The 14403-nt window shown below is 33.9% G+C and overlaps 4 protein-coding genes across 6 annotated transcripts; 2 read left to right on the forward strand and 2 right to left on the reverse strand.

Moving 5' to 3' along the window:
• Window positions 1-79: 79 nt before the first annotated feature.
• LOC127256935 (uncharacterized) lies at window positions 80-2090 on the forward strand. Its single transcript, XM_051283170.1, has 6 exons — window positions 80-348; window positions 566-614; window positions 716-842; window positions 1152-1222; window positions 1319-1391; window positions 1803-2090. The coding sequence occupies exons 1-6, from the start codon at window positions 99-101 to the stop codon at window positions 1914-1916; spliced, it is 684 nt and encodes a 227-aa protein (XP_051139127.1). The 5' UTR covers window positions 80-98; the 3' UTR covers window positions 1917-2090.
• Window positions 1806-5209, forward strand: LOC127256929 (probable cinnamyl alcohol dehydrogenase 6). Of its 2 annotated transcripts, XM_051283162.1 has the most exons (7): window positions 1821-1929; window positions 2705-2829; window positions 3018-3131; window positions 3238-3465; window positions 4138-4426; window positions 4658-4811; window positions 4896-5209. In XM_051283162.1, the coding sequence occupies exons 2-7, from the start codon at window positions 2735-2737 to the stop codon at window positions 5102-5104; spliced, it is 1089 nt and encodes a 362-aa protein (XP_051139119.1). In that variant the 5' UTR covers window positions 1821-1929; window positions 2705-2734; the 3' UTR covers window positions 5105-5209. The 2 variants fall into 2 exon arrangements, with proteins under 2 accessions (XP_051139120.1, XP_051139119.1); XM_051283163.1 differs by lacking the exon at window positions 2705-2829 and having other exon boundaries at window positions 1806-1929; window positions 4896-5207.
• Window positions 5210-6177: 968 nt separating this feature from the next.
• On the reverse strand, window positions 6178-9047 carry LOC127256928 (probable cinnamyl alcohol dehydrogenase 6). Of its 2 annotated transcripts, none has more exons than XM_051283161.1 (7): window positions 8972-9047; window positions 8728-8833; window positions 8476-8595; window positions 8141-8368; window positions 7340-7628; window positions 6597-6750; window positions 6178-6502 (listed from the first exon to the last, which is right to left on the reverse strand). In XM_051283161.1, the coding sequence occupies exons 2-7, from the start codon at window positions 8820-8822 to the stop codon at window positions 6297-6299; spliced, it is 1092 nt and encodes a 363-aa protein (XP_051139118.1). In that variant the 5' UTR covers window positions 8823-8833; window positions 8972-9047; the 3' UTR covers window positions 6178-6296. The 2 variants fall into 2 exon arrangements, with proteins under 2 accessions (XP_051139118.1, XP_051139117.1); XM_051283160.1 differs by having other exon boundaries at window positions 8967-9022.
• Window positions 9048-10223: 1176 nt separating this feature from the next.
• LOC127256930 (probable cinnamyl alcohol dehydrogenase 6) lies at window positions 10224-13030 on the reverse strand. The gene is made up of 6 exons (XM_051283164.1): window positions 12866-13030; window positions 12632-12745; window positions 12294-12521; window positions 11560-11848; window positions 10724-10877; window positions 10224-10625 (listed from the first exon to the last, which is right to left on the reverse strand). Exons 1-6 carry the CDS (start codon window positions 12958-12960, stop codon window positions 10420-10422), a joined length of 1086 nt encoding a protein of 361 aa, XP_051139121.1. The 5' UTR covers window positions 12961-13030; the 3' UTR covers window positions 10224-10419.
• Window positions 13031-14403: the final 1373 nt, after the last annotated feature.

A 14403-nucleotide genomic window follows, 5' to 3' on the forward strand; every position in this document is an offset into this window, starting at 1 on the left:
AACCCAATTTATTAGGCCCAATAAAAAGCCCAATTTGAAATAATTTAAACCGCCTCCCCAAATGCCATTCTGCGTCAAGTTGCCTTCGAATCTTTGACATGGCGGAGCTCAGCCCCAACTGCAAGGCCTCCACGCAGGATGCTGAAGTTTCGGGAGAGAGGGGCGGTGTAATTGCACAGTCTTGTAGTTTAGGCGAAGGTTTTGAGGTTGAGAAGGAGGAGGTGAAGGAAAATGCATTGGAAGATGAGGAAGGAGAATTGCGGAGGCTTTTAATGCCTAATGTGGGGGAATTGCCCAGCACTCCTCCATCTGCTGTGGAGTCCAATTTCTTAACGTTTTTCGTGACAGGTGGAGTGAGAAAAATTTCCTTACGCCGTTGTTTGTTCTATTTGTTTTTCCATGGAATGCTGCAGTATAGAAGAGTAGAAGTTGCCCTAATTTTTCGATTTGGGGCTAATGTCGACTCTTTTATTGAGGGTTGATGACTTTCTTTGTAGTTGGATGGTTATGGCTAGTTATAGATTTTTCGTTTCTATTTTTTCAATATATTTTTTGTTATTTTCAGATTTTATGAAGCCTGGACATGATCAATACGTTCGTCGTCACGCCAATGGGTATTGTCTAATTTACATATGATCCCGGCGCCCGTGCGCACACACTTTTGCAATTTGATTGTTTTATGAATTTTTGAGCTGTCTAATTTTATGATTGATAGGCTGTGTGTAATTGGTTTGGCTCCTTCTCATGTGGCATTTAAGGACAAAGGGGGAATAACTTCGGTAGATTTCAATGTTGGGAAGTCAGATAGAAGTGCAATTAAAGTGACTGGAAAGCGCAAAAAGGTGTATTTGATCTTGCAAAAACTTTACCTTTTATGAATGTTGTTTGTTGTAAGTGACTTTTTCTTTTGATCCAAGTTACAATATGTGCCATAGTTCTACGATCACCCTTTCTATAACCAAATTCTCAAACCTTCGCCCTTTTGATGCATAGCTGTTAATGCATTATTGGATGAGTTGAAGCTGTTGTGTTTCTTAATATTGATAAATGTGATATAGGAAGGAATCACACAATTGAAGATGATCTTCATTCTGTGACTTGTCTGTCTTGTAACAATTCAGTGTTTGATTTTTGTTTATGTTCGTCGACAGAATGCACAAAATTTCGAATCCAACACAGCGTTGTGCAAAGTGTGCACCAAAGATTGTTTTTACATAGTGAGGTCAGGACTCTTTGTCTTTTTGGTATTTTCGTTAGTGTTCTTTATTTTTCTTTTTATGTTCTTCCATAACCAGTGGTGTGTGATTGGCTCCAACAGGTGCTGTATAAAAGGCTCTCTATTGGAAGTCAATGAAAGGTTAATTGAAAAACCAGAGTTACTCAATTCAGTGGTAAATAGCAACGTCTTTCATAGTTATTTCACTTCCCATCCTTTTAAAATGTATCCTCATTCATTTCATCATTAGAGTTTAGCCTCTATTTTTCGAAAAACTTTAGAACAAGGCTGTTGTGAAATGCCCGAAATATCCTATTTTTATTTTCTCTTGCACATTTGCATATGTTTAATTTGGAATCAAATTAGGTTTGGTAGTCAGGGTTGTGGATTTTAATTCTGAAGTATATATTCTTGCATTGCCTTTGCCGCGCTTATGAAGCATCAAGCTTGTATCTATCAATATCCATTGTCGCAAATTCTTGAACTTATTAATTCAACCTTGTGAAGTACAACAATTCATCTCTAGAGAAGAAGTGTAAGTTGTCTTATATGTTCTTTGGCTGAACTTAGCCGTGTGCTTTTGTAGCCGGGCAGTGAGGGATACGTCGCAATCATCATGCCTAAACCCGGTGACTGGCTCAAGGCAAAGGATTCGTTGCTAAGCTTTGAAGAGTACAAAAAGCTGAGAACAGAGCTATGAGTCATGTCTAGAGGTATTCGTGTGTATTTATGTTCACGTCGCCTAATTTTGGTCGGAAAACATGTGTTAATTATTTAAAGGATATATCTTTCTCTCTAAATCGACTGCATTGCCATAGTTGTGAGTCGTCTGAAGAAACATTTTAAGCTATACATGAAATATTTTGAGTTATTATATACTTCTTCCGGCCCAATATAATTTGCTAGCTTTTGCTTTAGCAAAGGCTCTTTAGGTACAATAATTTTGATATACTCTTACCTTTTGTTTTGAATGTTTTTATAAATTGATCCAAAATAGGTAAAAATTTTGAATTGAAATAGTGTTATTTGAAAGTGACGTAAATAAATTTTGATGTGATATTTTAAGTATAAATTTGATTTTTTGGTTATAATATATTAAATAAAAAAGTTGATATTTAATTTACTGGTTATGAAGGGAAAAAGTTTGGGGTAGTCCCAAACCAATTCCAAGAAATTTCGGCTTCTAGTATTCCTCGAAAATTCAGAAAATGAAGAAACAAATTTCTATCAAGAAAAAGAAAAGACATATTCATAGCAACCACAACACTTCCAAAGTCAAACCAAAATTTGGCAAGAAATTTCTTAGCAACACAATACAAATACAATGTGGGTCACAAACTAAAAATATCATTAAGAAGAAATTTCCCACATCAAGTTAGGTAAATGAGAAAACAAATAAACATGAAATAGGGCACTATAAATTGCACCCCACCCCTTTCTCTCATTACTAAAATAAGTAAATAAAAAGCCATCCATCATTTCTGCAAGAAAAATAATTCTCCAAAAAATAATAGTTGGATGGCTCAAACAACCCCAAAGCACACACAAACTGTCCATGGCTGGGCTGCTCACGACTCTTCTGGAACCATCACTCCTTACACCTTCAAACGCAGGTAACTAAATTAATACTTACTTAAATGGACAAATATATTTGTATTATTTTTCTGATATTCATTTTCATTTTCATCTGTTATATTTATTTATTTATCTACGAACAAGAAGTCCATCAATATATATATATATATACCTCGTCAGGATCGAAAATCATAAGCAGAATTGGATTGAATTGTTTGTTGTGCAGAGAGAATGGAGTGAACGATGTAACGATAAAAATTCTCTACTGCGGAATTTGCCACACTGATTTGCACCACGTCAAGAATGATTGGGGCATAACTATGTACCCTGTCGTTCCTGGGTAATAATAATAATCTTTTCTGTACTTTTCTTATTTCTTACCAAACCATTTTTGATGTCTTCTGGATTTGCATTTGCTGCTTCTAATCTTGTGTAATAATAATCAGGCATGAAATTGTTGGGGTTGTAACCAATGTAGGCAGCAATGTTACCCAATTCAGGACCGGGGATCGCGCCGGAGTGGGATGCCTGGCTGCGACGTGCCTCGACTGTGAATTCTGTCGAGACGAGCAAGAGAACTACTGCGAGCACGCTCAGTTCGTGTACAACGCCGTTTTTTGGGATGGCTCCATAACCTATGGAGGCTACTCCGAATTCATAGTCGCCGATCATAGGTAATAATAATACCATCTAGTCGGTGGTTCGACAACTCTTTTTTTTTTTTTTTTTATATATATATATATGGAAACATTCTATATAAAAAAACTATTATATTATCCTTTTATATGCTAGATTTAGATCCTTACAATCTAAAGGTATGTTTAGTTTGTATTGACTTAGACACTATTCACCGTATATAAAAATGTTATTATTATTCGTTAATCAACGTTAGAGTTCTTAACAAGTTGAATCGAATAGAATTTTAAGTGTTTGTGTTTGTTCTTTAATGTTTGCGAATAAAATTCGTGTTCGTTTGTTAAGCAATTTTATGTTCGAGCTCGTATTCGTATTTGGTTCGACTAAACTCGTTTGGGCTCGTTCGAGCTCATTGGATAAATATGATATTTTATCTTATTTTTTTAATTTATATATAATATTTAATTAATTAATTAATAGTTATATATATATATTTTAACGAACGTTTCAAATGTCTAGGACTCGTCGTTAACAAAGTGAGTGTATTTATGTTGTTCGATTCAACTTATTTACGTTTACAAACAAGTTTAAATCAAATCGAATCAAGCCAAGTTTACAAACAGTTTTGATTTGTTTAACAGCTCTAATCAACGTGCAAACAACATATCAACGTAAGTTTTATTTACTATCTAAAATATGTTGTGATGAAGGTATGTTGTGCACGTGCCCGAAAACCTACCAATGGATGCCGCGGCGCCTCTTCTTTGCGCCGGCATCACCGTGTTCTCTCCATTGAAAGATCACAACTTGTTGGAGTCCAAAGGGAAGAGGATAGGGATAGTTGGCCTCGGAGGGCTCGGCCACATCGCCGTGAAATTCGTGAAGGCGTTTGGGCACCACGTAAGTGTGATCAGCACGTCGGCGTCCAAGGAGAAGGAAGCCAAGGAGCGATTAGGCGCCGACGACTTCATTTTGAGCACCAATGAAGAACAAATGCAGGTAAGAAAATAGTTTTTTGTAATGAAAATTTTTCTTTTCTAGATCTACTTTTTCCGTTACTAATGGCATTAGAAACAAAATCAGAATGAAATTACGTTAGCTACATGAACTTTAGGGACGAAATTTCATTATAAATATATCATTTTTTTGTACATTAATTAGTTCCTCTAACTTTGGTTGGCTTACACAAGTTACAAATGTCGATAATACGCTTGAAAATCTTGTTTGTAGTCGAAGAAAAGAAGTCTCGACTTTGTTTTGGACACGGTCTCGGCCAAACACTCCCTCGGCCCAATTCTAGAGCTGCTCAAAGTGAAGGGGACTTTGGTGGTTGTCGGCGCGCCGGATAAGCCCCTTGACTTCCCGTCGTTTCCCTTGATTTTTGGTAAGAACTAATAATGTCTTTTCGATCGATGATTCTTTGATGGCGCGATGGAATTTTTCGATTCTAACGTAAGAAGATGGGCAGGGAAAAGAGTCGTGAAGGGAAGTGTGATCGGGAGCATAAAAGAGACGCAAGAGATGATGGACCTCTGTGGAAAGCACGGCATAACTTGCGACGTTGAGGTTGTCCGAACTGATGGAATCAACCGAGCTCTCGATCGGCTGGCCAAAAATGATGTCAAGTACCGGTTCGTGATCGACATTTCCAGCGACCGGCCGGCTTCGAAACTGTAGGAATTAATTAGCTTTTGTTGCCTCATTGATCTTCTTGTCAACTATTCAAATATTAATAGACCCTGATTCTGTGTTTTGAATGAAAATTTGATTTTTTCTGTAATGTTATATGAAAAATAAGTATTTAATTTTATAATCTTTTAAAAAAAATAAGTGATGAATAGTATGAGATACTGGGCATCATTTTCAATAAAAATATATACAGCCTCTGTTGTCTTTTTGCATGTTGAATTTGAGTATTAATTATTATATCAATACGCACGAATCAAGAGAAAAAACAAAAGTATGTTTATTAGTCTCTTATAATACAAATACAATCACATTTGTAGAGTAAATTATTCAAATATAAAAATATTTTTAATGTCAAATATAATTACCCAAATATTAAATAACAACCTTGCAGACCAAGGGAGTATATTCTTTCTTAAAAGTAAATATTTTAACAATGTTGGATTAATAAACTGGATTAAATGAAAATACAAAGAAATCAAATTTCGCACTGTATACACGATCTTAGATATACTTTGAGTCGCGTAGATTTGCTTTTCTTATACGATATTTCAACCCTATTAACGCCCCAGGTTACACGAAATTCGTTTGAGGATAAAACAAAGCAACACTCGAAGTTTAGGCGAAAAATCGAGGAAGTAAAAAGTTGCGAGATTATTTGTGTATGAAGAATATATTTTCCAGAATCCCGGAGAAAGAAGAGAGTTGTGCTTATTTCACCTTATGATTTTCTGTCTGTGTTTTTGTCTCTCTCGCGTTCTTTCTTCTGTCTGTCAATGATGTGAAGACAAGAATATATTAATATATTTGGAAATGTCTTTTCCGAAAAGATTTGAACTTGAATTTTAATCCAATATACACAACCTTTTCAGGAAAATATGAAGTTTAATTTCAAATTGAAAAGATTCAATTTATTCATTAAAGTTATCAATTCAAATTTAAATAAATTTGAATTTATAAGGTTTTATGTAACATAATTTTAACCTTCATTATATTATTTCACACTTCGTTCAATGTCGTATAGGCATCCTTAAGCGCGCACCCCGCGCATCCCTTCCCGAAGATAGTTCGATACGGCATTCATTACTTTTGAATAAATCCAATAACAACAAAATAACCAACAAACAACATATTCGGAACATCTTGCGACGACAACATCGTATTAGCAGCACATGTAACGTTCCTACCCTTTCGAAGATGAGCTTCCGGCAATGTCGATAACAAAGCGATACTTAACATCATTATCGGCGAGGCGGCGAAGCGCGTGGTTAATTTCATCGGTTCGGACAACCTCAACATCGCATGTAATATTGTGTTGGCCACACAGATCCATCATCTCTTGCAGCTCTTTCATGCCCCCGACGATGCTCCCCTTCACTGCCCTTTTCCCTGTTTTTATCGACAACATTTCATCGCATCCTTAGTTACTACACTAATCATATCTTACACATATAAATATGTATGTATGTAAGAGATGATTCACCGAAAATCAGAGGAAACGAAGGGAGTTCCATGGGTTTATCGGACGCGCCGACAACCACCAAAGTCCCCTTCACTTTGAGCAGCTCAAGAATTGGGCCGAGGGAGTGTTCGGCTGAAACTGTGTCGACAATAAAGTCCAAGCTTTTTCTCTTCGACTGCCCGAAAAATATCAACATGTTGTCATAAGAAAATGTACTTCTCTACCTCGTTCACAGTTAGCGTATTTATTTCTTAATTTAGCAAATTCAGCACACTATTGACAACATATGGTACGAGACAAACAGTACGCGATATATGGATAGACAACACAATTTATATTAACCTAATATAAAATGTTATAATACTAGACACCTAATGCTAGAGAAAATTGCAAAAAATATTTGTATGTATACCTTATTATTACTTTTGTCATGTATTTATCTATCTATCAAAATATATCCTACATGTTTGCAAATATCGTTATTTCTGTCATTTGGCCGTGCGATCACCCGCTGCTAGGCGCGACTAAAGAATAGAAATAGAGACTTTTGCAAACATGTGAAATATATTTTATCAGTAAAATAAATACGAAACAAAAGTGATAATAAAGTATACATGAATGATATTTTTTGCAATTTTCCCCGTATACTACCATTGTTTTCAACATAATATATATGGAGCAAATAAGCATTGCCTGTAAACATTGTACAAATAAAATACTAATATTTCTTAATCAAAATAGATACTAAGTGACGAAGAAAGTACCTGCATTTGTTCAACATTGTTGCTCAAAATGAAGTCGTCGACGCCTAATCGCTCCTTGGCTTCCTTCTCCTTCGACGCCGATGTGCTAATTACACTTACATGGTGCCCAAACGCCTTCCCGAATTTCACGGCGATGTGGCCGAGCCCTCCGAGGCCAACTACCCCTATCCTCTTCCCCTTGCACTCCAACAAGTCGTGATCTTTCAATGGCGTGAACACGGTGATGCCCGCACAAAGAAGAGGCGCCGCCGCGTCCATCGGCAAGTTTTCAGGCACGTGCACAACATACCTTCACCACATTTAGCTATTATTTTCTCTTACAGAATATTTCCTCCGTCCCTTAACAAATTTATTAATTTTCCCATTTTAGTTCGTCTCTTAATAAAATATTCATTTTTTTAGTAAATGTACTATCTACGATTATAAATACTCTTACAATTTATAATATATTACTCAAATGTCTATTACCTTTATATCATGCAATACTAATAAGATTATTTTAGTAATTTGCTACTATATTTCTACTATATATCAATATAATACTATTACTCCCTTCGTCCGCCTCTAAGGGTACTTTTTGCGTCATTGTACTACGTGTACAAATAACCTTATATTAGAATTATAAAAGACTAATTGAAGTATTTTTGTAATTTTTTTTTTTAATTTGTACTATGTTTTTTATATAATAATTAACATTAAAAAATTGAAATGCAAAAAGTAAAGGATGGAGGTAGTATATCTTAAATTCCATACAAAAAGCAAACGAATATTTTTTTAAAGGACGGAGAGAGTATTAAGTACCTGTGATCTGATACAATAAATTCGGAGAATCCGCCGTATGTGATGCTTCCGTCCCAGAAAATTCCGTTGAACACGAACCGAACCTGATCGCAGTAATTCTCTTGCCCGTCGCGGCAATGTTGGCAGTCGAGGCACGACGCCGCCAGGCCGCCGACGCCGGCCCTGTCGCCGACCTTAAATCCGGCCACATTGCTGCCCACTTTGGTCACAGTCCCCACAATTTCATGACTGAAAATTATGTTCAGATCAAGCAATTACAAATGATCAGATCAATCGATCAAACTAATTATATACAATTAAATTTATATATATTATTTAATTAATTAATTAATTACCCAGGGACGATAGGGTACATTATGGATATGCCCCGCCATTCATTCTTGACATAGTGCAGATCAGTGTGGCAAATTCCACAGTAGAGGATTTTGATCGTTACATCATTCACTCCATTCTCTCTGCAAATTAAAATAACAAACAAACAAAGGTATTTATATATATATATATATGTGTGTGTAATAATTTTTATTTTTATGTTTTTATTATTTTATTGTATTTACAGGATATATATATATATATATTTAATTTACCTGCGTTTGAAGGTGTAAGGAGCGATGGTTCCAGAAGGATCGTGGGCAGCCCAGCCATGGACGGTCTGAGTGTGGTTTGGGGTTGTCTGAGCCATCGATCAAACTTCTGAAAATGAGTTAGTGAGTGTGGATGGAAAATTGAGATAGGGATTTATGGATTATTTCTTTGTCTTCTTAATTTTCAATTGGATAAAAAAATTTCCTTAAAAAAAAAAAAAAAAAGAAAAAAGCGTAGAAACCTGACCGCCAGAAAAGGAAGAAAAAGGAGGTTGAAGATGGTGGGCGGCGGCTGCCGGCTTTAGTAAATAAAACATTTTTTTTGTCCAAATATCTTAAATAACTAATTATGAATAAAATATCTTGAATAGTGAAAATATTTTTTAAATAAAATAAATACAGAGTATATTTATATATATATATATATTTGGTGTTTAATAAAGTATTATATGTAAATGATAATCAGTGATAATTTTAATATATAATGATTATTTACTCGTACTATGGATAAAGTTATTATAAGAATTTTCATAAATAAGTATAAATATAAAAATATTTGTAATATATATTAGATACTTATTTTAAAAAATAGATATATTTTATATTTGAACAATAAAAAATGACAAATTATATGTTTTTGACAAAGTAGACCAAAAAAATATAAATAAATACATCATTAGTAAAATTATTGTAAGAGCAAAATATCAAAAAATCAATAGTACAGTAATTTATGTAAAAAAAAGTAAATACAAATTTTATGTTGAAGATTTTTTTTTAATATTTTATTATATAAATAATTACAAAAATAAAATTATGTATGCATACATGTATAATAATTTTGGGGGCCATGACTTAGCTTCCCTATAAAAAAGTGGGCCTGGGACAAGTCTCCTCCGGCCCCAATTAATGCATCCCTAGACAAAATATTTATGTGTAAGATTTGATTTTGATTTTAGTCTTTCTAATTTATTTATTATTATTATTATTATTTTTTAAATTGCACAAAATCATTGTGGTTTATAAAATTGTGTCAAATTTTCGTATTTTTAAAACTGCGTCGAACATTTTGTGGGTTTATAAACTTTGTGTTTAATTCTCTCGACGGTGATTATTTAATGGTATTAAACCTGAAAAAAAAAATTATTTTTAATATATTTACTATTTTTTAGGCTAAATATAAAAAAAATAAATATATTCGCAAGACGTATTTAGGTGTTAAAGGACCGAGGTTAGACAAAATTTATGAAACCATAGACGAATTTAACGCGGTTTTAAAAGTACAGAGGATTTGACTCTATCTTATGAAATCATAAGTAGGTTTTTGTATTAATTTAGCCTTTTTAAAAATATATATTAAATCAATACATATTTATATTACATCAAATAGTTGTTTTAATTCAAAATTTTACCATTTAAAATCAAAACTTAAAAAAAAAAAAAAAAATTACAAGTAAACACAATAGTTCAAGACAAAGACTACTTTCATTATCCAAACTATGTAGTAAATCTTGCACTTCTATAAAAAAGTTTTGAAATAACAGAGCTTGATTTGTTCCAGTGTAAACAGTTTCTGGTTCGTAGCTGTAATTGTAAACAAATCAATACCAATTTTTTGAAACCAAATTAAAGCATCAATAAGAACACAGTCTTGCCCTGCGACAACATCGTACATCGAAAATTAGGACATCTTAGCTCCTAAGCCTTCGATGAAAAGCTTCCGGCAATGTCGATAACAAAGCGATACTTAACGTCATTATTCGCGAGCCGGCGAAGCGCGTGGTTAATTTCATCGGTTCCGACAACCTCAACATCACATGTTATGTTGTGTTCGCCGCATAGGTCCATCATCTCCTGCGTCTCTTTTATGCTCCCGATGATGCTCCCCGTCACCGCCCTTTTTCCTGTTTCATTGCATCCTTAATTACTACATTCATCATATCTTATGCGCGCGCATATATATATATATAGATGTAAGAATTTAATACAAGCGATGCTTCACCGAAAATCAGAGGAAAAGAAGGGAGTTCCATGGGTTTATCGGGCGCGCCGACAATTGCCAGAGTACCCTTCACTTTGAGCAGATCAAGAATCGGGCCGAGGGAGTGTTTGGCTGAAACTGTGTCGAGAATAAAGTCCAAGCTTCTTTTCTTCGACTGGTCAAAAAATATCAACATATATATAGTCATCCATAAAAAAAAAGGGGCAAAATTGCATAAAGTCCACGTAAAATTTCATAAAATTACGCCAAATTCTTTATATTTCCAAAATTGAGTCAGACACTTTCATAGTTTCATAAACTAAACTCTGCGGCTAACATTCTAGCTGAGTTTCAAAATCTCCATTTTTAAAATTAACTATTTCTATGTGTATTTATTAATCATTGAGACTAAATATAAAAATAATGAATATGGGTATAATTTCAAGAGTTTGGAAATAGAAATTCTGGTCAAACATCCATAAATAAGGACGGTCAAAGGGTTAGACAGAGAGTTGATAAAATCATGAGAGAGTTTGACATAATTTTAAAAATACGAGAATTTGACGCAATTTTGTGAAAATCACAAATGAATTTTATATAATTTTAACAATAAATAAATAAATGAAACTCTCTTCATTCACTTAATAAGTTTACATTTACTTTTTGCGTCATTATACGTAACATTAAAAGTCCTCTTATATTTGTATAATTTGTTGTACGAATATTGTTATATTTGTATTATAAGATGCTAATAGAAATCTTTCTGTCATTTTTGCTTGATTTATATACGTTTTGATATAATAATTAATATAAACTTTCAAAGTAGACAAGAGAGTATATTTCATCATCTGAACTACCTGCATTTGTTCTTCATTTGTGCTCAAAATGAAGTCATCGGCGCCTAATCTCTCCTTTGCTTCCTTTTCCTTGGACGCCGACGTGCTAATGACACTTACGTGGTGCCCAAACGCCTTCCCAAATTTCACGGCAATGTGGCCGAGCCCTCCAAGGCCAACTACCCCTATCCTCTTCCCCTTGCACTCCAACAAGTTGTGATCTTTCAATGGAGTGAACACGGTGATGCCCGCGCAAAGGAGAGGCGCCGCCGCATCCATTGGCAAGTTTTCGGGCACGTGCACAACATACCTTTATTACACACAGTAAATTTTGTTTAAGGATTTAGACAAGTTGAAAATGACAACCTTTTTTTTTTTTTTTTGTACATGGGGACCGTAGCCGCTAACAATAGTCAACAAGTTATGTGAAAAAACCACTTTAGGCAAGTTACGAATTCAAACCAGTGACCTTATAGTCAAATATTTCGAATATAAGTGGAGCCAACAAGGCATTAATTTGATATAATTGTACAAAATCGATCATTAAATTTTCAATGAAATCAAATTTGTATGTAGAAAATGATGAATGAGACAAGGCAAGAGCTCTATTTACATATATATATATATATATATATTTTTAGAAAATTTTGACACTATTAACTTTTTTTTTTTAAAAAAAAAAGAAATTACATCAAATACTTTATTTTTTTATATATATATAATATCACATCAAATACTAACTTTTTACCAAGTACCTGTGGTCTGCTACTAGAAACTCGGAGTAGCCGCCGTATGTGATGCTGCCGTCCCAGAAAATGCCGTTGTACACGAACTGAACCTGATCGCAGTAATTCTCCTGGCCGTCGCGGCAATATTCGCAGTCGAGGCATGTCGCCGCCATACATCCAACTCCGGCCCTGTCGCCGACCTTAAATCCGGTCACATTGCTGCCCACCTTGGTCACAACCCCCACAATTTCATGCCTGAATCCACCAACAAATCACTGGTTTCTTTGCAAATATGGCGGCTACAGTGCTGAATTAATTTATTTTTAAAAAACAGATAGAATTAATTATTAATTAATTAAAATTACCCGGGGACAACAGGGTACATGGTAATGCCCCAGTCATCTTTGACATGATGGATATCAGTGTGGCAAATTCCACAGTAGAGGATTTTGATTGTTACATCGTTCACTCCATTCTCTCTGCAAAACAAACAAACAAACATTCGACCACACAAGATTGGTTTTCGATTCTGACGAGGTTTGTGTGTAATAATTTATTTATTTATTGATATATATATATATACATATATGTATGTATACCTGCGCTTGAAGGTGTATGGAGTGATATTTCCAGAAGGGTCGTGAGCAGCCCAGCCATGGACAGTCTGAGTGTGGTTTGGGGTTGTCTGAGCCATCGATTTTTCTGAGAATGAAAATGAGTATGGATTTGGATTGGGGAAGATCCATTACACAATTTAGAGATGGATTAATTATAGTATTTATTTATTGATCGTCCAGACACTGGCAGGTGCCTTTCCCAATAGGTAAATTATTTAATGCTCTCCTAGCTGTTCTACACATGGAATTAACTGCCCCAACACGAGCATCCAAACAATTTCTTTAATATTTTTCGACATACTCAACTTTATTTATGCTCATCCAACCAACAAAAAAATATATATATATATATATTTTATAACTTGGAAAAATGCAGCTGCCACTTTTTAGTGCGCTCTTAAAAACGAGACATACTAAGCGAATTATGTATGGCAAACAAGATTTAGAGACGTTGAGTGACAACATATATATATATATATTTTATGAGTGGGAATTTTGTCGTTGTCTTTTGAGTGGATATTGAATAAATTTTTAGAATCTATATATATATATATAGGTGATAAAGCGTCGGCAGAATTTCGAACTCATAAGCTCGTGATCACCGATCATTTTACTGCACGAACTCGATCACCTCTTATAAGCTTTAATCAATGATTTTATTATTATTATTATTATTTTGGATAATATGAAAAATTTACGGCCGCTGATTTTTAAATACATATTGAGTAACTAGTGTAGCCTAGAGCAAGAACATTTATTGATATTTGTGATGGTTTGGTTTGAATTAAATAGCATAGGACGTTTGTACCTTTATGTATTTAATATATTTGATTTTATCTTTTTCTTATTAAAATATTATTTAAATTTAAATATAAAAAAATTCAAGCGAAAATAAAAATCAAACAAATTGTTTTTTTTTTTATGTATTTATATTGAGAATATTTTATTTTAAAAAATATATATATACATTTTTTGAGAAAACACGCCTTTCTAATAAAGGGAGTAGTTGATTGAACATTAAATATATATAATAAAATTATTAAAAAACGAATAATATATATTTATATTAAAGGGGCCGGTAGCAAGTGGGTCAAATCCTAATTTATAATTTCATTTAATTTTGGTGGTTTGTGCACCTTTATTTTGAGAGTTGGGTGCATGGGCACTATATGTAATTCATTTTATAATAATATATATTATATATATAATTCTTTTTTTCTTTAATTATGTTTCAACCAATTGATTACATGCATTTGAGCCCATAACAGGTTTTTAAAGGCCCACTAAGTCTTCAAAATTTTGGGCCTTTGTTTACTCCAAGTATTTTGATATTAATTATAGTCAAGGCCCAATTCATCGGGTCTGTTGGCTTGAATTTATATATATATATATATGATACCCGATCCAATTTTTTATCGGATACTTGAAGTCGGATCTAAACACCTAAAAGGCTAATTCCTATAGTACCCAATTAACAACCTTATAAATGCTCTCTCCGTCCCGGATATTTTGTCCGAGTT

This window comes from Andrographis paniculata, unplaced genomic scaffold, assembly GCF_009805555.1.
Source record: "Andrographis paniculata isolate CXL003 unplaced genomic scaffold, ASM980555v1 Contig57END, whole genome shotgun sequence".
Lineage (NCBI taxonomy): Eukaryota > Viridiplantae > Streptophyta > Magnoliopsida > Lamiales > Acanthaceae > Andrographis > Andrographis paniculata.